The sequence below is a fragment of the Vitis vinifera genome, chromosome 7 (genome assembly GCF_030704535.1).
Source record: "Vitis vinifera cultivar Pinot Noir 40024 chromosome 7, ASM3070453v1".
Classification (NCBI taxonomy): Eukaryota; Viridiplantae; Streptophyta; class Magnoliopsida; order Vitales; family Vitaceae; genus Vitis; species Vitis vinifera.
In genome coordinates, this window is record NC_081811.1 from 20,503,425 (window position 1) to 20,529,328 (window position 25,904).

General features: G+C 35.8%; 1 protein-coding gene across 1 annotated transcript; it reads left to right on the top strand.

Annotated features, from left to right (window-relative positions):
• The first annotated feature begins 11,285 nt into the window (after window positions 1–11,285).
• On the top strand, window positions 11,286–13,308 carry LOC104877843 (uncharacterized). The gene is made up of 2 exons (XM_010647027.1): window positions 11,286–11,310; window positions 12,497–13,308. Exons 1-2 carry the CDS (start codon window positions 11,286–11,288, stop codon window positions 13,306–13,308), a joined length of 837 nt encoding a protein of 278 aa, XP_010645329.1.
• The last annotated feature ends 12,596 nt before the right edge of the window (window positions 13,309–25,904 follow it).

Here is a 25,904-nt window from a genome sequence, read left to right on the forward strand (position 1 = left end):
TTGGTTTTTTTATTATTTTATTATTATTTTATTATCATAGACGAGTTTGAATCATAATGATCTGGATTATTGTATGTTAATTTCCGTGTTAAATTCCAACGATTGGTATCAGAGCAAGGTTTTGAATTTAAATATTCAGATCATTGTTTTATAAAAGATTAGATTTTTGAGATTTATCTTTCATTAATTCGTCTCACTAAAATTACTCGAGTAAAAAAGGGACCCGCTTCAACGCTGACTGGATCTATGCCGGTGAGGGGCGTTGGTTTGGCGTCAGTTCGTTGGCCATTTTCAGGCGCCGTTTTCAGGCGCCATTGTTGGCCGTTTTTAGGCGCCTTTGCTAGCCATTTTCAGGCGCCATTTCAGGCGCCTTTGCTAGCCGTTTTCTGGCGCCATTGCTGGAGCGCCATTGTTTTTTTAAAATGTGGTTGTTGGGTTGAGAGAGGCTGGGTAGGCGTTTGTTGGGCTTGAGGGGTCCCGGCCCGTTATCCTTCCACCGAAGAGAGCGGGAGGTGAACGCTGCTCTGTGAAACCAGCCTCACGCGGTGCCCTCCAGATTTAGGAACCCCAGCCAGGCCAATCTCCAGCCGCACTGATGCTCTCGCTTGAGTTACAAGCTCGCGCTGAATGTGCCATCTCGCCAGATTCAGGCGCCAGTCCAGGCGTCATTGCCGGTGCCATTGAAGGCGCCGTTTCTCCAGGTTTCACGCGCCAGTTCAGGCGCGATTTCCGACGCCATCATACTGATTTCAGGCGCCATTGCCGGCGCCATTGAAGGCGCTGTTTTTAGGCGCCATTGAAGGTGCCATTTTCAGGCTCCATCTGCTGGTTGCAGGCACCATTGCCGATGCCATTGAAGGCGTTGTTTTCAGGCGCCATCTCTTGGTTGCAGGCACCATTTCTCAGGAGCCATTAGAGGCGCTGGTTGCAAGCGCCATTAGAGGCGCTATTTGCAGGCGCTGTTTTCTTGCCGTTTGCAGTGCCGTTTAAGGTGCACTTCAGGCACCACTTTTCAGGCTCTTCAAAAGTGCCATTTCAGGCACTAATCCAAAGATCTTAATTGATTTATTATATGATTTGAATCTGTACATTTGTGAAATTACTATTATTATATATGAGGAATGCAAGCACTAGCTTTAGTATATTCAATGAATGCAGATTTCTTTGATTTTATTATGATTGATTATTGAATCTGTTGATTATTAAAGATACTATATTATGATTGATTAATGAATCTGTTGATTATTAAAGATACTATATTATGATTGATTATTGAATCTGTTGATTATTATAGATACTATTTCCTTGTTTTTTAACTCAAATAAAAGAATTAATTTCATCTTGTGAATATTTTATTCAAATGACAATTTATAAATATAAGGTTAACTAATTTGGATAGTTGCCAAAGTAACCTAAATTAGTGAGCCTTGTATTTATTGAATTGCATAAAAGAATAAAGGGAGACTTGTAAAATTCTTAATAATTTTCTTTATAATTAGGAGAATGAGACTAACCCAAAGGAGAGTCAATTTCTGCTAATTATTAATTAATGTTTTTATTTTGTGTTGCTTAGAAAAGTAAAATGGATACCCAAAGGTAACATATAAATGACACAAAATAGTAAAGTGTTTTAAGCTCCCTCCAAGTGAACACTGGATATGTTAAAATTTACCCAAAGGAGAATTTTAATGATATCAATAGTTCATTGTTTTTTATTTTATACTTGAAGCTTATTGTGAGCATTGTTATATTTTGTACAGTTCCCACTTCATTACACTCTCTTGCATCTGGAATGACTATTTTTGATGGGTCAAACTTTTCTGAATGGTATGAAAGGGTTCAATTCTCACTGGGTGTAGTGGATCTTGACTTGGCTTTAATATCTGATAAACCTCCTGAAGCTACGGATGACAGTACTCCGGAGCAGGTGGAACAATCAAAAGCCTGGGCAAAATCAAACAAACTCAGTCTGATGTTTATGAGAATGACTATTGCCAATAATATCAAGACCTCTCTCCCTCAAACCGAGTTTGCCTCGAAATTTCTGAAATCTGTTGAGGAGCGCTTCAAACGCGTTGATAAGTCCCTTGCAGGCACATTGATGGCTGAATTGACCACCATGAAATATGATGGTCAGAAAGGTATTCAGCAACATATTTTAAACATGACTGAAAAGGCTGCAAAGCTTAAGGCACTAGGTATGGGTATGGATGAGTCCTTCTTGGTACAGTTTGTCCTTAACTCACTTCCATCACAGTTTGCTCCATTCAAAATCCACTATAATACTAACAGTGATCAATGGAACTTGAATGAGCTCACCAGTAAATGTATACAAGAGGAAGTGAGATTAAGACAAGAAGGACATAATCTTGCTTTTGCTGTAACTCATGGAATCACGAAGAAAAAAGGAAAATTCAAAAAAGGAAAGAACTTTCCACCTAAGAAAAGCGGACCTGGGGAAGGTAGCCAGAGTCATGATGGAAAATTCACTGTAAGTTGCTACTTTTGTGGCAAGAAAGGGCATGTGAAGAAGGACTGTATCAAGCGCAAGGCTTGGTTCGAAAAGAAAGGTATAAATCTTTCTTTTGTATGTTATGAATCTAATCTTGCTGAAGTTCCTTCAAATACTTGGTGGATTGATTCTGGAGCCACAACTCATGTGACTAATTTAATGCAGGGATTCCTTACAACCAAGAAACCAAAGGAAAGTGAAAAGTTCCTCTATATGGGAAACCGTCTCAAGGTTGAAGTGGTAGCTGTTGGTACCTATCGCTTACTATTAGAGACTGGTCATCGGATGGATCTTTTAAACACTTTTTATGTACCTTCTATCTCTAGGAATTTAGTTTCCTTGTCTAAATTAGATGCTACTGGATATTCTGTTTTATTCAGTTTTGGACAATTAAGTTTGATGTTGAATTCTGTTACAGTTGGTTCTGGTATTTTATGTGATGGTTTATATAAAATTTCCTTGAATCATGAATTTGCACAAGCTTTGATAACCCTGCATTCAAATGTTGGTTCAAAACATGGCTTAATTAATGAAAATTCTTCAATCTTGTGGCACAGAAGACTAGGGCACATCTCTAGGGAAAGAATTGAAAGATTAGTGAAGGAAGGAATTTTACAAAATCTTGACTTCACTGATTTTCATGTATGCGTGGATTGCATACAGGGAAAGCAAACTAAACATACAAAGAAAGGTGCCACAAGAAGTAATGAGCTCCTTGAGATAATTCATACAGATATTTGTGGACCACTCTCTGTTCCATGTTTCACAGGAGAGAAATATTTTATCACCTTTATAAATGATCTATCTCGTTATGGTTATGTTTATCTAATGCATGAAAAGTCTCAGGCCATTGACATCTTTGAGATGTTCATAACAGAGGTCGAGAGACAATTAGATAAAAAGATTAAAATTGTGAGATCAGATCGAGGCGGTGAATATTATGGCAGATATGATGAATCAGGACAAAATCCTGGTCCTTTTGCCAAATTCCTTGAAAAGCATGGCATTCGTGCTCAGTACACAATGCCTGGTACGCCACAGCAGAATGGTGTTGCTGAAAGGCGTAATCGCACATTAATGGAAATGGTTAGGAGTATGATGAGTTACTCTTCTGTACCTATTTCATTGTGGGGTGAAGCCTTAAAAACCGCAATGTATATCTTGAACAGAGTTCCTAGTAAGGCAGTTCCAAAAACTCCTTTCGAGTTATGGACTGGTAGGAAACCTAGCTTGAGACATATACATATATGGGGTTGTCCAACGGAGGCAAGAATCTATAGCCCACATGAGAAAAAGCTTGATTCAAGAATGGTATCTGGATATTTCATTGGCTATCCGGATAAATCGAAAGGATACAGATTTTATTGTCCTAACCATAGTGTGAGAATAGTTGAAACCGGTAATGCCAGATTCCTAGAGAATGGCGAAATCAGTGGGAGTAATGAACCAAGAAAGGTAGATATTGAGGAGATAAGAGTGGATATCCCACCACCTTTTTTACCTCAAGAAATTATTGTTCCTCAACCTGTTCAACAAGTTGAGGATAATGAGCAAAATAATAGAGATGGTTCATTACCACTAGAAAATATTGCCATTGAAAATGCTGTAGAGCCACCATAACCGGCACCTTTGAGGAGATCTCAAAGAGAAAGGAGACCTGCCATTACAGATGATTATGTGGTGTATCTACAGGAATCTGATTTTGATATTGGGATAAGGAAGGATCCGGTTTCGTTTTCACAAGCCATGAAAAGTGATGATTCTAGTAAATGGATGGAAGCTATGAATGAAGAGTTGAAATCTATGGCCCATAATGGTGTCTGGGATCTCATCGAATTGCCTAATAATTGTAAACCTGTCGGCTGTAAATGGGTCTTTAAGACAAAGCGCGACGCTAAAGGCAATATCGAATGATTTAAGGCCAGACTTGTGGCCAAAGGTTTCACTCAAAAGGAAGGTATCGATTACAAAGATACCTTCTCTCCAGTTTCCAAGAAAGATTCGCTTAGAATCATCATGGCACTTGTAGCTCATTTTGATTTAGAGTTACATCAAATGGATGTGAAAACTGCATTCTTAAATGGGAATTTGGATGAAGATATCTATATGGAACAACCTGAAGGGTTCGCAAAGAAAGGAAATGAACACCTAGTTTGCAAATTAAAGAAATCCATTTACGGTCTTAAACAAGCTTCCAGACAATGGTATATTAAGTTCAATAATACCATTACATCTTTCGGATTTAAAGAGAACATTGTTGATCAGTGTATATATCTGAAAGTTAGTGGGAGCAAGTTTATATTTCTGATACTATATGTGGATGATATTTTGCTTGCCAGCAGTGATCTTGGTTTATTACGTGAAACCAAGGAATATCTCTCTAAAAACTTTCATATGGTTGATATGGGTGAGGCAAACTATGTTATTGGCATTGAGATCTTTAGGGATCGATCTCGAGGAGTGCTAGGTTTATCTCAGAAAGGATATATTGATCGGGTTTTAGAGAGATTTAATATGCAGTCATGTTCATCGGGTATTGCACCTATATTGAAAGGTGACAAATTAAGTAAAATGCAGTGCCCAAGGAATAACATTGAAAGAGAGCAAATGAAGAAAATACCTTATGCATCAGCTGTGGGGAGTTTGATGTACGCTCAAACATGTACAAGACCGAATATCAGCTTTGCTGTAGGCATGTTAGGAAGATACCAAAGTGATCTAGGATTCGAACACTGGAAAGCTGCAAAGAAGGTGATGAGGTACTTACAAGGGACAAAGGATTATATGCTCACATATAAAAGATCAGAACAATTAGAGGTTGTCGGTTACTCGGATTCTGATTATGGTGGTTGTCTCGATAGCTTAAAGTCAACTTCAGGATTTGTCTTTATGCTAGCAAATGGGGCAATCTCGTGGAAGAGTGAAAAACAATCAATTACTGCTTCATCCACGATGGAGGCCGAGTTTGTTGCTTGTTTTGAAGCTTCAAGTCATGCTTTATGGTTGCGGAATTTTATCTCAGGGCTTGGTGTTGTCTACTCTATTGCTAAACCTTTGAGAATATATTGTGATAACACCGCAACTGTTTTCTTCTCTAAGAATGGCAAATTTTCTAGTGGATCGAAACACATGGATTTAAAGTATTTAGTTGTTAAAGAAAGAGTCCAGAAACAACAAGTGTCAATTGAAAATATTAGGACCACACTTATGGTTGCTGATCCATTAACTAAAGGATTACCTTCAAAGGCATATTTGGAACATGTTATAAGGATGGGTCTTTTGAGTAATCCATAATGTGTATGATGGTTATGTAATTGACAATTTGCGCATTAAAATTGTTTCTGCTTATTCTTGTTTTCAATTATGGGTGCACATTTTATTGTTTGATAAACAAGAATTGTCCTGACAAGACAAATTACAGGGGCTATTTAGCATTAAGGACTGGGTTAGTAAGGGTTATTGATGTGTGGTGCATGGAAGGAAACATGACATTATGGTCATGTGACCGCCATGACTCGCATTTATGATCTAAATTGATTCAGTATTATGGCAAATGATTTTGGATGTATTAGCTAAGTTTATTGAAATCGTGATCACGTATCAAATTTATTTTCCAGTATATATTTTATATATAAACTAAATATATTATAGTTTTCATAATCGGTTTAGTGGGCCAAGTGGGAGAATGTTATTTCCACATTAAAATTAAGTGGGTGGCCCACTAACCTAGTATTTAGCCAATTAAATAATATCCACTATCTTTAAACTGTTATAGATATTTACCATTGATGGAGTGGGTAAATTATAATAATTTTAATATTATTATTTGAGATAATTAACAGTTATTTCAATTGACACGTTCAGAACGGTTTTTGAACGTGTATTCTTGGCCCTCTTCTCCTATCAATAAAATAGATATACAGAAACCCCTTCAGGTGTGTGTGTGTGTTTTTTTCCATCAATTACAGAAAAATAACTCTGTGTATTAAGGTTTGATAAGGAGAAGAAGAGATCAAGGATTTAAGATCTATAAGCTGAAGGGAAATCTCTCATGGCTGCGTCTTCTTCAAATGGTATGTGATCTATTTGTTAATTACTGGTTTTTTATTATTTTATTATTATTTTATTATCAGAGACGAGTTTGAATCATAATGATCTGGATTATTGTATGTTAATTTCCGTGTTAAATTCCAACACCTGATACCTCCATTGGAGAACTGCATAGGCTCCAACACTCATCAGTTCGCTCATCACAATCACCCGTTCACCACCTCGTTCGAATTTCTCTTATTCTCATCTCTACAGTTCTGAGAGAGACAGAAAGAAGGAGAGATGAAGAATTGCTGAGTTCTTTTCGAGAGTTCGTGGCTACTCACTGTAATGATCTCCGGTATGACCGGCACGGCTATTCTCATCAACAACTTCAGCTGAACGTCCAGCAACTCTCTCTTGTGTCCCCTCTCCGGCGCTTATACTAGACCCGACCACTCCGATGACTCAGTGGCGCTGATGTGGCTCATCGACACTCTCCATTATGCAACATCTAGAGTGGTATCAATCTCTGGCAGAAATCAAAGTCTCGTTCGACGCCCTCCAATCTCTCGCTCCCTGCAACTTCTTGGTCTACAGGCTCTTCTCACCGTTTTTCTCTCTCAGGCCTTAACCCTTTCTTTTCCTTCGTGTTCGAAAGAAATATTCCATTCTGGTTCAGATCAGATCTGGTTATGAAAAATGCCCTTATATCTATGGATGTTGAAGCACTAGATTTAAATTGATTTTGAATAGAAGTTTTAAGCGTTGTGGAAGTTGGCAAGTTCTTAGTTGAATATTGTGTATTTCTAACATGTCTAGTAAGAAAGAAGAGAAGGCTCAGGCCGTCGCTGAAAGAATTAAGGTTGCAGGTTTGACAACTGCGAAAGGTCTTAGCCGTGTTCAAGCTGAACGAGCAGCTACTACTGCGGCTCGAAATGTGAATGCATATGGGCAAAAGGAAGAAGACCCGTGCAGATGGCAGGAGATGGGAGCGGATGTAAGTGGCCGCCCTTCGATCCAAGAAGATCACGGAGCATGATCAGATGCCTGATCTCACTTCCCAGAATGGTCCCTTAACTTTTGATACAGTGAAGACTCCTTTTGAACTTCAACATAATGATTTCACCCTGGGAAATCAGCGGATAATGTCAAATCCTCGGGAAAATGAAGATAGTATGTACTATTGGTCTCTCCATAAGTTCACGAGAAATGATATGGAAACTGGAATGAATGTTGCATGTTTGAATATGTCGCATGGGACCATGCATCGCACAAGAAAACCATTGATCTGGTCAAAAAATACAATGCTCAATTTGAAGACAAGGTTATAGCCATAATGTTGGACACCATGGGTCTTGAGGTCAGAAGTGGAGATTTTCCTAAACCAATCATGCTTAAGGAGGGACAAGAATTCTACTTCACTATCAAAAGAGGAGTCAGCTCAGAAAACAGTCAGTGTAAATTATGATGACTTTGTGAATGATGTGGAGGTTGGAGATATACTACTTGTTAATGGTGGAATGATGTCATTAGCTGTGAAATCAAAGACTAAGGATTTGGTTAAGTGCTAAGTAATTGATGGTGGTGAGCTGAAATCAAGGCGTTGTTTGAATGTGCGTGGAAAAAGAGCAACTTTGCCTTCAATAACAGACAAAAACTGGGAAGATATCAAGTTCGGAGTGGACAACCAAGTTGATTTCTATGTTGTTTCCTTTGTGAAAGATGCTGAAGTGGTCCATGAGTTGAAAGATTACCTCAAATTTTGTGAAGCAGATATTCATGTAACTGTGAAAATTGAAAGTGCCGATTCCATACCAAATCTTCATTCCATTATTTCTTCTTCTGATGGGAAGATAATGGGAACGTTTTGGAGGGAGAGAGAGGGGTACCAAGAAACTGCTCATAAGTCTACGGGAGAGTGAGATTCACACACAAACGAGATCCTTTTCAAGGGAGCACGTACAGATTTCGGAAGCAGCAAGGGACTCCATTCAGTCGCCAATATAGGAGCACATAGCCGTTATTCATCCTTAAGCCTTGCAGACGCCCCATTCGCACCATCCATTGAAAATAGCCGCACCACATGGAAGAATCTTGTAAAAGGTAAGTTAAAATTCTTTAGTTTAGTTTTTGATTCTTTGTTTTAGTTTGAAAGAGTCAGAATTTTATTAGTTTAATTCTTTAGTTTAATTAATCATACTGGATAAATTTCATGTTTTTAATTTGGATTTAGTTTAGTTATAATTTATTCTTTAGTTTGGAATAGTTGATGATTTTAATTTATTAGTTTCGTTAATCATATTAGATAAAGTTAATATTTTTAATTTTGATTTCGTTTAGTTTTAATTTATTCTATAGTTTGGATGCATTTATGATCTTAATTCAATTGTTTAATTAAACCTTTTAGGTAAGGATCTTGTTTTTAGTTCCGATTTAGTTTAGTTTTAATTTACTTATTTATTTATTTATTTTAGTTAAGATGTGTTTGCAAGTTTAATCAAATAGTTTAATTAATCTTATTAGATAAAGTTGATGTTTTTAATTCTAATTTAGTCTAGTTATAACTTATTTTTTAGTTTAAATGTGTTTAGGTGTTTGGTTGATCTTATGTTAGTTCTTGATTATTCTTCTCAGCTTATGTGTTTGATTCACCATTTTTAATTCTTGATTGATATCTTCTAATTTTAGTTAATCTAAATCATTTAGTTTATTGCTTTGATAGTTCTTTGTCAAATTTATTTTTCAAAGGCCATTGGAAACCCATGAAGGTTGGCCTTACTCTTACCACTTTAGTTTGCTTAGTTGAAAAAAAAGTAAAAAAAAATTGGTGATTTTGTTTTCTTTTGTTTTGATTGATATTTTGATTTATATGTTTTATTGTTTTCAAATTAATTTCTTTCATTTTTAAAACATAATACTTTTCTCAAAAGACCCCTTTAAAAAAAATCCATTTCAAAAATTCATTTAGAGTACTTAGAATCCAAATCTAATTTTCTTAAAATAACATGCAACCATTTTTTTTTTTATCGGTCTGCATCTTTCTCGGTTTTCAATGAAAATTTTGGTTTTGAATAAAACACAAATCAAAGCTTGTGGCCCCAAATAAATGGGATGGTTCTAGGCTAGATTTGTGTATACCAATTGGGGAATTGGTGAAACCCCTACATAAGAAAATTTTTCGAAACTCTTCCTTGCTACCAGTTTTCACTCAGTCACTGACCTTTTAGATTTAAAATTCGTTTTAGTAACTTTGGAATGTTTTTAAAAAATTTTCAAAACTTGTGTGACTTTCCTCACTTCTTGAAATTGAATTTAAAGTTTCTTTTGAGTTAGAAAACCATTCTGGAATAGAAGATATAAATGAGTCTTTAGGGGGGTTCCGTTTTCACCCAGTTCTGGAGACCCGAGATCTTTTTGCAAAAATAAAATATCAGACGACTTTTTAAATTTGATTTAATATTTTTCCTCAATTATAGGCTTCTTGAAATTGATCTTAGACACATAAAATATTAAAAAATATGCCTTTTTGAGGGTGATATGATTTTTCAAAGTCGTACCTACTGTGCATGCTAGATTTTGGACATCTGATTAGCTTGAGTATTTTAAAAATATTTTTGAGTAGTATCCAACCCTGGATTAATTTTTTATGTGATATAGAAACTTTTAAATATATATGTGATTTTTTTTATGCTTTTATGTGATCATTTATTATTTTAAAAAAATTCGTTTATGCATTTCAATATTTCTTATCTAATCTGGACTTTGTAGAGCCTTTAGGTGTCTTTGCTGCAACCTGTCCTTTGAATGAGAGTTTGGCCTTTATTATGTTGATCTATATGTGTAGAATTTGTTTCCTTAAATTTTTCATAATTAAATTCCACTCTAAGCTATTTTTTTAGAAATTGTTTTTTTGATGCTTCTTTTTCTAATTGCATGTTGATGATCTTGTATATCACTTGCATTGGTTATATATTTTTGGAGTCATTTGACTTACCTTGGCTCAATTTTGGCTTTGGTACAGTTTATTAGACATAATGAATATGTTATATAATTCATACTTGTCCTAATCACTCTAACATTTTTGGAGGAATCTTATAAATCATGCATGTTATCCAGGTACGCTCTCTATCACTTACTTTTTGAAATCTTATGAATATGCATGTTGTTGTGAGTCTTATTTATGTTTGATGTGATCCTTAGGCGCTTAGATGTATGCTTGATTTTCTTAGATAAAACACGTGTGCTATATTTCCAAACTAACCATTGATGTTTTGTGATAGCGCTTAAGAAGTAGCCCAGGAACACATCCTAACTCTCCTCTATGAGTATGATTAGTTTTTCTGTTGGAATTTTTACATAATCAATGTGATAATATCATAAATCAATGTTATTTTATTTTTGCATTGTGGTCCATAATGGGACTGGACACATTGTTGCTTGATTTTTTATGGGCTCACCCTAATTCACTTGACTAACCCATTAAGTCAAATGGTCCAAATTGTGTGTGTGTAATGTGGTATATATGAATATATTTATTTATTTATATATATATACATAAGGGAAAAAGGAAGGTTCTGTTCTATTCTGTTTTCTCTTGAGGGTTGAAAATGGCACGCATTGCAAACTCTTCAGAACACACACAGAGACTGAATTTGGGTGTAGAAAGGGAAGAGCTCATTGAACTAGGATTTTCACACCATCACGAACTAAGCGTATTCTTGGACACCAGTGGAGCACGGAAATGGCTTTCCATGGGATTAATCAAGGTAAGCATTTCATCAATTGTCCTTTTACTGCATGCTTTAATGTCTACATGTGATCTTATGTGGTTTAAAGTTTTTCATCAATTGGTATGAAAGCCATACATGGATGACATTTAAGCTGCATATTTGGGTTATTTAGGGTTTCCCATTTTTTTATTTGGAAGCCAATTTTTTGTTTTTTTTTTGGCGATTTTTTTCATTTGGTGTTGATTCTTGGTTTTCAAGCCCAGTTGATGTTGGAGACTTGTAGAAAACATTGTTTGGAGCAAAACCCATCTTTTTTTTTTTGTTTTTGTTTTTGGAGCTCATTTGATAGGATTTCGAAATTAAGGTTTGTTATGGTTCTTCCTTTTATGCGTTTTTTGTGTAATTTTTGGGTTTAGATTGAAGGATTGATGTTTGAGGATGGAAACCTAATTGTTTTCATCGAAAATTGCACAAAAAAATTTGGCCAAATTTTTTTTTTCTTCTCCAAAAGGACCAGATCGTGTTCAGCCTAGTGGAGAAGATGATGACGTCATAATTTTATTTTTATTTTTTGGTTGTCTTGGTATTCTTGGAATGATTATGCATATGTTGGAATTGTTATCCATTTGTTAAATTTGGTTTTATTGGGACAATTATTATTTTCCTTGTTCTTTATGGTATAATTTTTATCTTATACCAATAATGTTGTCCTAGGCCATTTTTTATTAAATATTTCAATTTATTATGACATTAAAGAACACTTGTGTGATTGCCTATCACATCTCCAAGTGTGTCGAGCTGTGCAAATTGAATATTTGAGTTTATCATGACAATAGTGAAGTTATATGTGGTTGCCTATCGTGATCCTATATGTGTCAAATTGTCTTTGTTGAGATATTTTATCTCCCACTTTTGGTTGTTTTATTATTGTGATTATTAAGGTCCATACGGGTATTGTAATTGTCCTATCGATGATTATAATACTTGGTAGGATGCTTAGATTGGTGAAGGAAATTAATTATATATTATGAACCATACTAATTTTCTTTTGCCCTTTCAGTAATAAAATTAGTGCATCTTGGTTGTGATGTTTAATTAGTTGTCCTTACTATTGTAGAATTTTAAAATTCCAAGCTATTGCTAAATTAAGAAATTCTAGAAACTAGCAAATAGCATGACATTGTAGTAACATGCATATTGTTTAATTTTGTTTTTTTTTCAGCTACTAGCAATCTTAGAATTACTCTACAATTATCTGTCATCAAGCCTCTTACTGGAAATAATTTTGAGGAATGGTATGAGTCTTTCAATGTGCATATAACTCTGCACAATTTGGACTTGGCTTTGAGAGTTGATGAGCTAAGTAAGCCCACTGATGTGAGCTCTGCTGATGAAAGATCCTTTTATGAGAAATGGGAGCACTCCAATAGGAGTTGTTTGATGGTGATGAAGTATACTATGGATAAATCTATTAAAGAATGTGTGCCAAAGACGGAAATGGCCAAAGACTTTTTGGAATATGTGAAGGCCAATTATACTAAGATTGATAAGGCAGAAATGACAACTTATTTGAAGTTTCTCACAACCACTATGTATGATGGAGTATGTGGGGTTAGAGATCACATCATCAAGCTAAAACACTACTTCAACAAGGCAAATGAGATGAAAGTGGAGTTGAGTGAGAAATTCTTGAAATGGTTGATACTTGAGTCTCTTCCTACTTCCTTTGATGCGGTGAAGTTGACTTATAATGCCTTGAAGGAAGAATGGACTTTGGAGGAGTTGATGTTCATTGTGGTGCAACATGAAGCCTCACTAAAGAAAAATGAGACTTATTCCCTTGCTTTTGTAACTGATGAAGTGAGCAATATGGAGAAAAAACCTCCACACAAGAATTCTGGAGGCTCTAAGCAATTCAAGAGAAAATGGAATTCGAGTCAAGGAACCTCTAATGCATCTGCTTCTTCTAATGCTACAAAGAATGAGAGATTCAAGGGAAAGTGCAAGATTGCTTCAAGTTTAAAAATTGGCTAGAGAAGAAGAAGAAAGGTAAAATTGTGGTTGTGGTTAATTTGAATGCAAACATGATTGAGACTATTATTGTTGATGTTCATGCCGATTCTTGGTGGTTAGATACTGGTGCCACTATTCATGTTACTAATTCTTTGCAAGAGATGACAAACAAAAGGAGGCCATCAGAGAATGAAGAATGTGTGTATATGGGTGATGGAAGCAAAGTGAAAGTAGAATTTTTTTGCATGATAAAACTAAGATTGACCACATAAAATTTTTTATTGCTACACAATGTTGCTTACATACCCTTACTTAAGAGGAATTTGATTTATGTATCTATTTTGGATAGACAAGGTTACACTTTCCACTTTGGAAAAGGAAAAGTGGACATATTTAGCAATTCAGTTCTAATTGGCAATGTTGTTTTGTATCATGGTCCTTTGTGTGATTCATCTTCTGTTAATTCTGTTGTTAGTTGCTAGCGTGCTAGAATGAATTTGAGTTCTTCCATGTTGTGGCACAAACGTTTAGGTCATATTTCTAGGCAAAGATTAGAGAGATTGTTAGAGATGGTGTGCTTTCTAATCTTGATTTCTCAGACTTTGAGACGTGTGCTGTTTGTTTAAAAGGGAAAATGATAGCTAAGACCAGAAAGGAGAAGATTGATAGTTGTCGAAGTACTTTAGACTTGATCCACACATATATATATATATGGTCCTTTGACACCAACTGCTTTAGGGGGTTATAAATATTTCATTACTTTATTGATGATTTCTCTAGATATGGTTATGTTGAACTAATCCATGAGAAATTTGACTCCCTAAATGTGTTTAAGGCCTTTAAGGCTAAGGTGGAGTTGCTGTTGGGAAAACTCATTAAAGTTGTGAAGTCTGATAGAGGTGGTGAGTATTATGGGAGATATGATGAGATTGGATGGAATCCTAGACCATTCGCTAAGTTTTTGTTGGAATGCGGCATTGATGCCAAATATACAATGCTAGGCAGTCCTCAATAGAATGGGGTTACAGAAAAAAGGAATCGCACATTGTTGGATATGGTAAGGTGCATGTTGTCTAATTCCTCCTTACCAGAATTTCTATGGGGTGAAGTCTTAAGGACTACGACATATATTTTGAATCAAGTGCCCCAGTAAGTTTGTGCCTAAGACACCTTATGAGCTATGGTCAGGGAAGAAACCGAGTCTTCACTATTTTCATGTTTAGGGATGTAAGGTTGAGGTTAGGCCATATAACCCATAGTCAAAGAAACTTGATCCTAAAACCATTAGTGGTTTCTTCATTGGTTATTGCATTGGATCAAGGGGTTCAAGATTTTATTATCCATCTCATACCACCAGGATCATTGAGTCAAACATGGTTGTATACTTTGAAGATGAAGTTAATGTTGATCCAAATTCTATGCCTCGTGAGATACCTTTTGGAGAAGAGCATGTTATAATTCCTTTTCCTACATCTCATGTTCCAGATATGGATGTTCCTATTGTCAAACAACCAGCCACTTGTCAAGGAGAGCATGGTGATCAAGTGGAACCTGGCATTCTTGTTGATGGTACTGTTGTTGATGGGATTCCTTTGAGAAGATCACAGAGGGTTCGTAGGCCGGCTATTTCAGATTATTACATGATTTATTTGCAAGAGCATGAGTATGATGGTTATGATGCTTATGATCCAGTCACTTATCAAGAAGCAATTCATTGTCCTCAATTCACTTCTTGGAAAGAAGCCATGAATGATGAAATGAACTCTATGTATAGGAATGGTGTTTAGGATTTGGCCGAATTGCCACATGGTTCTAAACCAGTTGGGTGCAAATGGGTCTTTAAGACCAAACGTGATTCTAGCATGCAAATAGAGAGATATAAAGCTAGACTTATGGTTAAAGGTTATAGTCAAAGGGAAGGAATTGATTTTAAAGAAACCTTCTCACCTGTGTCGACCAAGGACTCTTTTAGAGTGATTATGGACATAGTAGTTCATTTTGATTTGGAGCTACATCAAATGGATGTCAAAATAGCTTTCTTGAATGGTGATCTGGATGAGGATGTGTATATGGAGCAACCTACTGGTTTTGTAGAAGTTGGAAATGAAGATTTAGTTTGCAAGCTCAATAAGTCAATTGATGGTCTTAAACAGGCTTCGAGGCAGTGGTATCTGAAGTTTGATAGAATTATCACCCAAAATGGTTTTAAAGAGAATACAGTTGACAGATGCATTTATTTAAGGGTCAATGGGAGTAGTTACATATTTCTTGTTTTATATGTTGATGATATACTACTCACATCAAATGATTCTAACTTGTTGATTGAGACAAAGCACATATTGTCAACCCATTTTGACATGAAGGATCTTGGTGAGGCTTCTTATGTTTTGGGCATAAAGATTCTTCGTGATGGAGCTAATGGGGTGCTTAAATTGTCTCAAAGAACCTATATTGAGAAAATATTGAAGAGGTTCAATATGCACAACTATAGTTCTGCTAGAGCGCCAATTGTGAAGGGTGATAAGTTTTTAAAGGCTCAGTGTCCTCAAAATGATGATGAGAGAGAGGAAATGAGAACCATTCCTTATTCATCTTTAGTTGGCGGCCTTATGTATGCTCAAGTATGTACACGCCTTGATATTGCTTTTGTTGTGGGCATGTTGGGAAGGTACTTAAGCAGTCCTAAGAGTCAACATTGGAAAGCTGCTAAGAAGGTCTTTAGGTAATTGCAAGGAACTAAGGACTTAATGTTGACATATCGGCGCACCAACATACTTGATGTAGTTGGATTTTGTGATGTTGATTTTGCTGGTTACATAAATGATAAAAATCCACTACGGACTCAATTTTTGTGATGGCAAGAGGAGTTGTATCTTGGAAAAGTGTCAATTAGACACTTACAGCATCCTCAACTATGGAGGCAGAGTATGTGGCATGTTATGAGGCTTGTTGTCATGCTATATGGATGCAGAATTTTATTTCAACTTTGGGAGTTGTTGACTCCATTTCTAGACCGCTGAAATTATTTTGTGATAATTCCGCAACTGTTGTTTTCTCTAAGAACACTAGGAGTACTTCTCGCTCCAAACATATTGATGTAAAGTTCTATTTTGTTAAAGAGAAAGTGGCAGAGTCTTTTATTGATATTGAGCACATGTCCACAAAAGGTATGTTGGCGCATCCACTAACAAAAGGCTTACCCATAGTTGTGTTTCAGGAACATGTATCTCAAATGGGGTTGTTGGGAGCCTAGGTTGCATTAAGTTAGTGAGAGCCATTTTTGGTATTGTAATATTATGCTATTGTTGGAAGGATTGCTACTATTGTATAATTCCTTGTGAATCAAGCAATGAAACATGTATGATTGCTTTTGATTATTTGTTTTGATGAGATTCTATAGGACATTGATTTATGATTACATATATGTTGTGATGTTTGATTATGTAGTCCAAGTGGGAGAATTGTTGGAATTTTTATGTGTGGACTTACATAATCAATGTTATTTTATTTTTGCATTATGGCCCATAATGGGGTTGGACACATTGTTGCTTGATTTTTTATGGGCTCACCCTAATTCACTTGACTAGCCCATTAAGTCAAGTGATCCAAATTGTGTGTGTAATGTGGTATATATGAATACATTTATTTATATATATATACATAAGGGAAAAAGAAAGGTTTTGTTATGTTCTGTTTTCTCTTGAGGGCTGAAAATGGAATGCATTGCGAACTCTTCAGAACACACACAGAGACTAAATTTGGGTGTAGAAATGGAAGAGCTCATTGAATCAAGATTTTCACACCATCACAAACTGCGCATATTCTTGGACACCAGTGGAGCACAAAAATGGCTTTCCATGGGATTAATCAAGGTAAGCATTTCATTAATTGCCCTTTTACTGCATGTTTTAATGTCTACATGTGATCCTATGTGGTTTGAAGTTTATCATCATTTTCTTGTCTGGCATGCTAGTTTTGAAATCACCTTAGCCTACCTAGGTACCCTCAATTAATCAATTGATTGCCACATTTCCCTCAACTTAGTCAATAGAGACATTTGTAGGGCTTAGAGGGGTGTTACCTCTTAGAGGTACCTTCCTAATAAGTAACCTGATCCCCGAACCTAGACTCGGGTTTTCAAAGACACGTTTTTCCAAAAAAATAATGGAGTCTCTTTTTTAGGGTTTTTTTCTTGTTTTATTTTCTCTTTTAAAAATAAAATAAAATAAGTGGCGACTCTAATTTTTCCAAAACTATAATTTTTCATGAAATAAAAGTGAGTCTCGCTGATCGAGTGGGGACACACACAAAAAATGCAGGTCCACATATGTGATTCCCCTTATATACTTTATTGAGACTTTTTGTTGATGACAAAAAGGAGGAAAAGTAATGGTAGGTTTCTAACTTAGGAAGAAATATTAATGTTTGATTTTAGCAATCCTATCCATAGTGATGCAATGTGTCTAATTTTTCATATTTGTATGCATCATGTTTAATAATAATATATTCCTTATTGCTAAATTGCTCTTTATGCTATTTATGTTTGATTATATCATTTTGAGCACCCTTAATATACTCCTTGAAGTTTTTAAACTTGAATATTTTCTAAATTCAAAGGAGCATATATTGAGGGGGAGCTTTTTAGTAACCTTGGTTTTGTCATCATAAAAAATGGGAAGATTGTGAAACCAAGGTTTGGTTCATCTTAGTTTTGATGATAACAAAATAAGGTTTGGAACTAATGATTATTTTTCAGGTATGATTAGGCAATAAGATTTCCAAAGTGGAAATCACAATATCAAGCCAAAGAGAAATCATTAAGAAGAAAAAGACCTCAAAGAGAAATGTTTTTCAAGACTCAAGCTTCATAAGATCTCTTTGTGAGGTTGTTAGTGTAGTAGGATTTTCATGCATTACATTATTTACTTATGCACCAAAATCATCCAAGAGTTTTTTTTCATTTTAAATCTTTTAAAATTGAGTGATTTCATGTTTTCAACTAAAATCTTGTGTCAATTTTTTTTCCAAACTTGTTTAAAAGGTTTTAAGTTGAAAAAGTTGGTTGTTGAGCCAAAAATGACTCAACCGGTTGAACTGGATGAGAAACCGGTCAATCCCCAGCTCAACCAATTGAGGAGTGCAAAAAAACCTTCTCTCTCTTCCAAAATGGTTGTTCAACCAATCAAGGTTAAACTTCAATTGGTCGACCCCTACCTCAATCGATTGAGGTCCAACGGTCACCTACTAAGTATTAAATGCTAACGGCTAGTCAACCGGTCGTACCCCCAATGGCTAGTTTGGCCTTTTTCCTCTATAAAAAGGCTTCAATCTTCATTGTTTCATGAGTTTAACCTTCCTAAACCCTTCTTGAATATATTTGAACCTTAAAAGAGTATGTTTGAGTGCACCATTATTCTAAAACTTGCATATCATTAGTGCACCATTCAATCCTAGTTTTCTTGTATCATTTGAGTCTTAAAGTTTTGTACTAGGATTTTGTGAGATCCTTTATTATCTTCATTTGTAAATCTTTGAGAGAAAGAATCTAAGTGTGAGATATCACTTAGGGATTCTCAAGTGTGGGGTATCACTTAAGGGGTTATTCAAGAGTGAGGTATCTCTTGAGGTTTGTAAAGGGTTCTTGGAGCCAAAAGTCCAAGATGGTGGATTAGAACCATACCAATTATATTGCTTGAAGGCTTGGTTTGGAAGCCTTAAATTAGTGGAACCTCAAGCTTGGGATGGAAGGTAGAGGACAGTGGATGTAGGCCGAGTTGCACAGAACCACTATAAAAATATTGTGTTTGCCTACTCTTTTACTTTATATGCAATTGTTTTTATATTGTTTTATTATATGTTAGCATATAATTGTCTTTTGCATTCATACAATTTAAATTTGCAAAAAGAGACCATCACCCTATTTACACCCCCCCTCCCCCCCCCCCCGGCCCTCGTCTATACCTTAAATTGGATTAGCTTAATTTTTCTAACATAAATGACCAAAAAATATAAATAATAAATACATAAATAGTTGCATTTTTGTTAGATCGGTTTTTCGATTTTCTTATTTTCCCTCATAGTGTAAAAATATGAGAACACACAGAGGACACATAAGAACACTGATTGAAAATATAGAGAACATTTTTTTTTTCTTCTTAGAACAGCGGTAAAAATATGAAGAACATCATTTTATTATTCTTTGAAAATCGGGCTTTAGAAAACACTTGAGAACAAAAAACACTCTCTTATCAAACATGTTTTTATGTTTTTTATTCTAAAAAATAGAAAACAGTTTTTGAAAACACCAACTAAACAGACCCACAATTTCTTATCATAAAATCTTGTGAGCTTGTTGTTATTGTACCCATCTTTGATCACCTTTTCTTCTCCATCCATCTATTTTAATTCTCATTCCATTTTTATTTCTAATTTCGATCTGCATTCTTACTCTTCAACTGATTAGATTTTGAGTAGTCCAGTTGACATGCTTTTGGAATATATGAAAGCCAATTTTATTGAGAAGTCAAATAAAATAAACTCTTTCTCAAAAAAATAAAATAAAATAAAATACAAACAAGTAAATATATATATATAAAATGTTGCATTTTTTAATAAGTAAATCACATTAATCTTTGAAACAAAATAACCCAATTACCAAAGTTTTTTTCATAAATAGTTTTCAAAAATTAGTTTTTGAGAATGATTCTTGAAAATAATTTAATAAAATTTTATTAATTTATAAAATAAGATATGGGCATGTGACTACTAAATTCCTATTTTAAAGTCTCTTTAAAATTTTGAAGATAAAAATATTAGTTTATTTTCAAGCTTTTTTTTATGAAACAAGATATGGGTGTGTGACTACTAAATTCCTATTTTAAATCTCTTTAAAAATTTTAAAAATAAAAATATCAGTTTATTTTCAAGTTTTTGGCTATCAAATTTAAATATATATAAGTCAACAACTATGATTTTTAAAAGATTTGTGTATACATCTTTGATTCTCAACCTAACTAAAAGCTTAAGGTTATATTTGGTTCTCAAAAAATTTGAAAAAAAAAATATGAAGGAAAGAAAATAAAGAGGAAAAATGGCAGGAAAGAAAAAATGAAGGAAAATAAAAAATAAATTCAAAACCAACAAATTATTTATATATGTTTCTTCAAACTCGTTTATCTTTTTTTTTTTAATTATATAAAGATTAAATAATTTCAAAATGTATAAATTTCAAAATAATTTTAAATATTTAATTTTCTTTCTTGTTTTTCCACAGTGACACCAAATATGAGCAAATCATTATCCTTAATATTTTTTTTCTTTATCTTTAGTAATTTTCATAAACTAAACATAGTCAAAGCTTAAAGTATGAGATGTGAATACTGTTGGTGTGAGTCATTAGAATTACCGGGTTATGGAAATTGTAGTTGTAAAAATCCCTTAATTCAAGGGTCAATCATCAATTTAGTCTAAGATACTATATAGGCTAAGTATAACATCCAAAATCATCTCTTTGTATCTCTATATATTGAAATTGAATCAAAGAAATAATATATTAAGACTATTGCAGTTTGACATGGTATCAGAGCATGGTCTTGGGTTTCTTGTGACTTGACCAAAGAAGGGGACCCAAACTACTTAGAATCCATAGCAGACTCCATCGAACTGATACAACCACCAAACACCACAACTAAATCCATCCTTGACAACCAGACAACCAAGATGACAGAGGTTCTATCAAGGGCCCAGGCCTCATCACCCTTACCCCTCACTGATTCCCCAATAGTACTAGGCATCGAGTTAGATGGTTCTAACTATGCCTTATGGTCCCAAGTTGTTGAGATGTATATCTCGAGCAAAGACAAATTGGGATACATCAATGAAGACTTACCACAACCATTAGAGATAGATCAATTCTTTCAAAAATGGCAGACTAAGAATGCTATTGTGAAGGGATGGTTGATCAACTCGATGGAATCCTCCTTAGTTGGGAACTTCATCCGCTTCTTGACTGCCAAGCAGGTTTGGGATTCTATTGCTACAACATACTTTGATGGATCTGACACATCACAAGTTTATGATCTCCGAAGGCGTGTAACTTAGATGCGACAAGGAGGTAGATCCATTGAAAAATACTACAATGCTCTACAAGGTTTGTGGCACAAGATTGACTTTCGTTGCCCCAACCCGATGGAGTGTGCAACAGATATACATAAATATAACTCCATCCTATAGGAGAAAAGAGTTTATATTTTTCTGGATGGATTAGATGATCGACTTGATAATATTCGAAGTGATGTTCTTCAGCTGAAGCCCTTCCCTACTATTGAGCAAGCCTATGCACATGTTAAAAAGGAAGACACTTGTCAAGTTATGATGGCATCTAGGGTCGAGAATGCCTCTAGTAGTGTTGTCATGGCCACTAAAGGGGTTAAACCTGGCCAACCACAAACTTTGGTGAAGTTGGGGTCATCAACCAAAACTAAGAGCTAAATTGATGGGGGAAAGTGTACCCACTGTGGCAATACCAAACACACCCCAGACACCTACTTCAAACTACATGGGTACCCCAACTGGTGGCATGAGTTGCAAGCCCGGAAGAAGAAGGATAACAAAACGGCTGAGAAAGGCAAGGGTCAAGCTGTTGTGGTCATTGTCGAGCCCCAGTTATCACTCATTCCCATGGTTGATTCTTCTACTACAGTCAACAATTGAGGTAATTATGGACAGGTTCTATGTAGCTCTAGCACTTGAAATAATGGGGCTACGGATCACATGACCTTTTACCCGAGTGACTTTTCTCATACAACACAACCATGACGAGTTTGCATTGTTAACGCCAATGATGTGGCATATCTTGTCACAGGGGCTAGAACCGTGCCCATGTCACCATCTCTTTCACTCTTCCACACGCTTCTTGTTCCATCTTTATCAAACAAACTGATCTCAGTAAGTCAAGTTACTAAAGAAGTTAATTGTGTAGTATTAATATATCTTGCATTTTGTCTTCTTCAAGATATTCTCAACAAGGAGATCATTGGGCATGGTACTAAGAGAGGAGGACTCTATTATTTGGATGATTTCAGCCCGAGAAAGACAAATCACATGCAAACTCAGGTCAATGGCAAGGAAAGACAAATCTGGTTGTGGCATTGTCGTTTGGGGCATCTATCATTTAGCTATTTATGACACTTATTTCAGGATTTATTTTTACATTTACCGAATGTAGACTTTAAATGTAATACATGTATTGTGGCTAAGAGTCATAATATTTCCTATCCAACAAGTCTGAATAAAAATGTTGTCATTTTTTTCTTAATACACTCTGATGTATGGGGGCCTTCATCGGTGACTACTCCCTCGGGTTATCGATGGTTTGTGATTTTTGTCAATGATTGTACTCGCATGACGTGGCTCTATCAAATGAAGACCAAAGATGAAGTCTTTCTTAGACCCAATTCTCAACCAAGATACGAGTTATTCGGTTCGAAAATGGTGGGAAGTTTATTAATCAACACTTTTAGGCCTATTTCCAACACCATGGTCTACTCCACAAAACATCTTGCTCCCAAACCCCACAACAAAATGGTATTGCTAAGAGAAAAAATCGGCATATCTTGGAGACCGCTCACGCTTTACTCCTTGGCACATATGTTCCTAGTCACCACTAGGATGATGCCGTTTCTGCTACTGTATACTTGCTAAATCGGATGTTTTCCAAAGTGTTGAATTTCAAGACTTCATTACAAGTTTTATCTACTCATTTTCCTCTGCCCTCAATTCTTATGCTTCCTCCTCGGGTTTTTGGATGTGTTGTTGTATACCCTCCATTTTGTCCTACTAGCACAAATCCTATTACGTGTTCGTTTGGTACTTTACAATAATTCTCTGGTGTCCCATTAGACACCACCTTAGAGACTCTGGTTGAGAGACTCATCTGACCCCATTGTGATTCTAGGCAACCTTAATTTAGACTTAGGTTTTTTTTTTTTTCTTTTCTTCCTTGTTAGGCCCATTTAGATGCACTTGGCCCATTAGGCACCACCTTAGGCCCACTTAGGAACCCTAGGCCCATTTAGATACACTTGGCCCATTAGGCAACACCTTAGGCCCACTTAGGCACCCTAGGCCCATTTAGATGCACTTAGCCCACTTAGGCTCATCTAGGCACACTCTATCCCACTTAAGTCATCTTTTAGGTAATTTTTGCATGTTTGCATGACTGGTATGGATTGCATTTTGTGTGGCTTATATGGTTGCATGACATTCTTACATGGCCTACATGACACTTGATTTTTTTTTTTTTTTTTTCTTTTTTATTATTTTTTATTATTTTTTATCATTTTCTAAAACACCATTTTATTCATTTATTTAAACTAATAATTTTGTGCTTTTGTAGGGAACCAAACCAATTGGAAAAAGAAGAAAGTCCATGGGCATGAGATTACACTAAGGATGCTATTTTTAAGATGGTAGAGTACCAAATTTGATTAGCATGTGAAAATGAAGGTTTTTGGAAGATACCAGATTGTGCTTTGACGTGAAAAGGTGTAGGATTTAATTTTGGTGGTCTTTTGGTAAGGTTTACCAAAAGGCACGCGAAAAGAAAGTTTTTATGAATTGGAAGAGGTTCCCAAGGGAAGAGTCCACGAAGAAGGAAAGTCAACACCTTTTTTTTTGGAAACTTGAGACCACACCTTGGAGAGAATTTTAGCGCATTTTGGAATATATGATTCGGCAGGTGATGGAAAGGATTGGAGGATATCTTTGAAGGAAGGTTGGAGGGCTGTGAAGTGGTGGCATTCAACCCACGATAGATATGAAGAATGAAAGAAAGAGAAACTGACATGGAGAGGTGAAAAGGAAAGATTCAGCATGTATATGGATGGGAAGGAGAGTTGTGTTCAGAATGAAGAGAAATTTTGAGCGTGATGAGAATGATGATTATGGGAAGGAGGGTTGTGAGAGGTAAGGAAGAGAAATTCTGATCCAACATGAAAAGGATGCTTATGGGAGGGTGATTCAACAGCACGTGGAAGAGAGATATCCAGCATTCTGGTGGATGAATGAAGAGGATTTTTGGGGAAGATACAGAGGAGGAGGAAGGTTTCTTTTTTTTGAAATGAAACTTCGAGCACCAGGGGGGTAGTTCTGGATTGATACATGGGGGGTTCTGGAGAATTTTAGCAAGGGAAGACGTCATTCTTTGTAACCGTGAGCACCATCTTCATAGTTGATCGTCACTCACATCTCCATCATCGACTTGGAAAGAAGGGCTACAACTAGAGATTACCACTTGTCTCTGTCTTGAGGAGTTCATCAGCAACGTGCTTTCTCTCAGATCAACCAGACGTCTCACCATGGGAACACCAACTTCACCACTGCCAGTCCGCTTGCCTCTATCATTCGCCCATCACCATAACAAGAAACACCTGCAATGTCGTATTAATCATCAGGGAAACCGATATCTTCTCATCTCAGCATCTGCATCTCGAAATTCTTTTGGTTTCTGGGTGCATCAAATCTCCATAGAAAGGCTGAGGAGTGTGCCTTCATCTGAGAGGAGGTTTCAAGTTTTTGTCAGCGTCTCCATTTCTGACATCTTCCTCTTAGGAAATTTCAAATTTCCGTTCACACCTTCAGTACCAACTCCATGCTGCAATCTGTAGTCACATGCCCCCCTCCCCCACGGGCTCCATCCACCGCCAATCCACGCACCAAGTCTTCATCCCCACGGGCTGCATCCACCGCTAGTCCATGCATCAAGTCTTCATACCCACGGGCTGCATCCACTGCCAATCCACACACCAAGTCTTCATCCCCACGGGCTGCATCCACCGCCAATCCACGCATCAAGTCTTCATCCCCACGACTGCCACTTTGAGGAGAAAGTAGTTCACGCACCAATAGAGCCTCCACAGGTGGCACTTCTGGGCACCATCTCCATCTCTAGAAGGAGAACACTTCACTGCCATTAAAGATCTGCACCAACACGCTAGTTCCATCATCTGAGCACTACACCCACATCTCCACCTCGCTGGTTTTCAAACGACCATCCTCACGCTGCAACCAGTTGTCATCTGCCTACACCTCACCACATCATCCATGCACCATTCTCCAATAAGACACTGCAATACGCATTCTTGAAGGTAAGTTCATTTTTAAAATTTTATCTTAGTTTAATTTTAATTTATTTCATTAGTTTAGATGTTTTTATAATTAGTTTAATTAATTCCTCATGATAAAGTTCTTATTTTTCATTCCGATTTAGTTTAGCGTTGATTTTTAGTCTACAAATTTATTTATTTTTAAAAATCATGTTTTTAGTCTACTTTGATTAAATTTAATTCATCTATTTGGTTTAAATATTTTTGTAGTTTTAGATCGTTGGTAAAATTGATTCTACATTTAAAAGTTCATGCTTTTAATTTGCTTTCACTTAATTTGGTTCATTTTAATTATTTTAGGCACTTTTATACTTTTAGTTCATTGATAAAATCAATCTTATGTTTGAAAGTTCATGTCGTTAGATTGATTTAATTTAATTTGGTTCATTTTAATTAGTTTAGGTACTTTTGTAGTTTTAATTCATTAATAAAATTGATTCTATATTTGAAAGT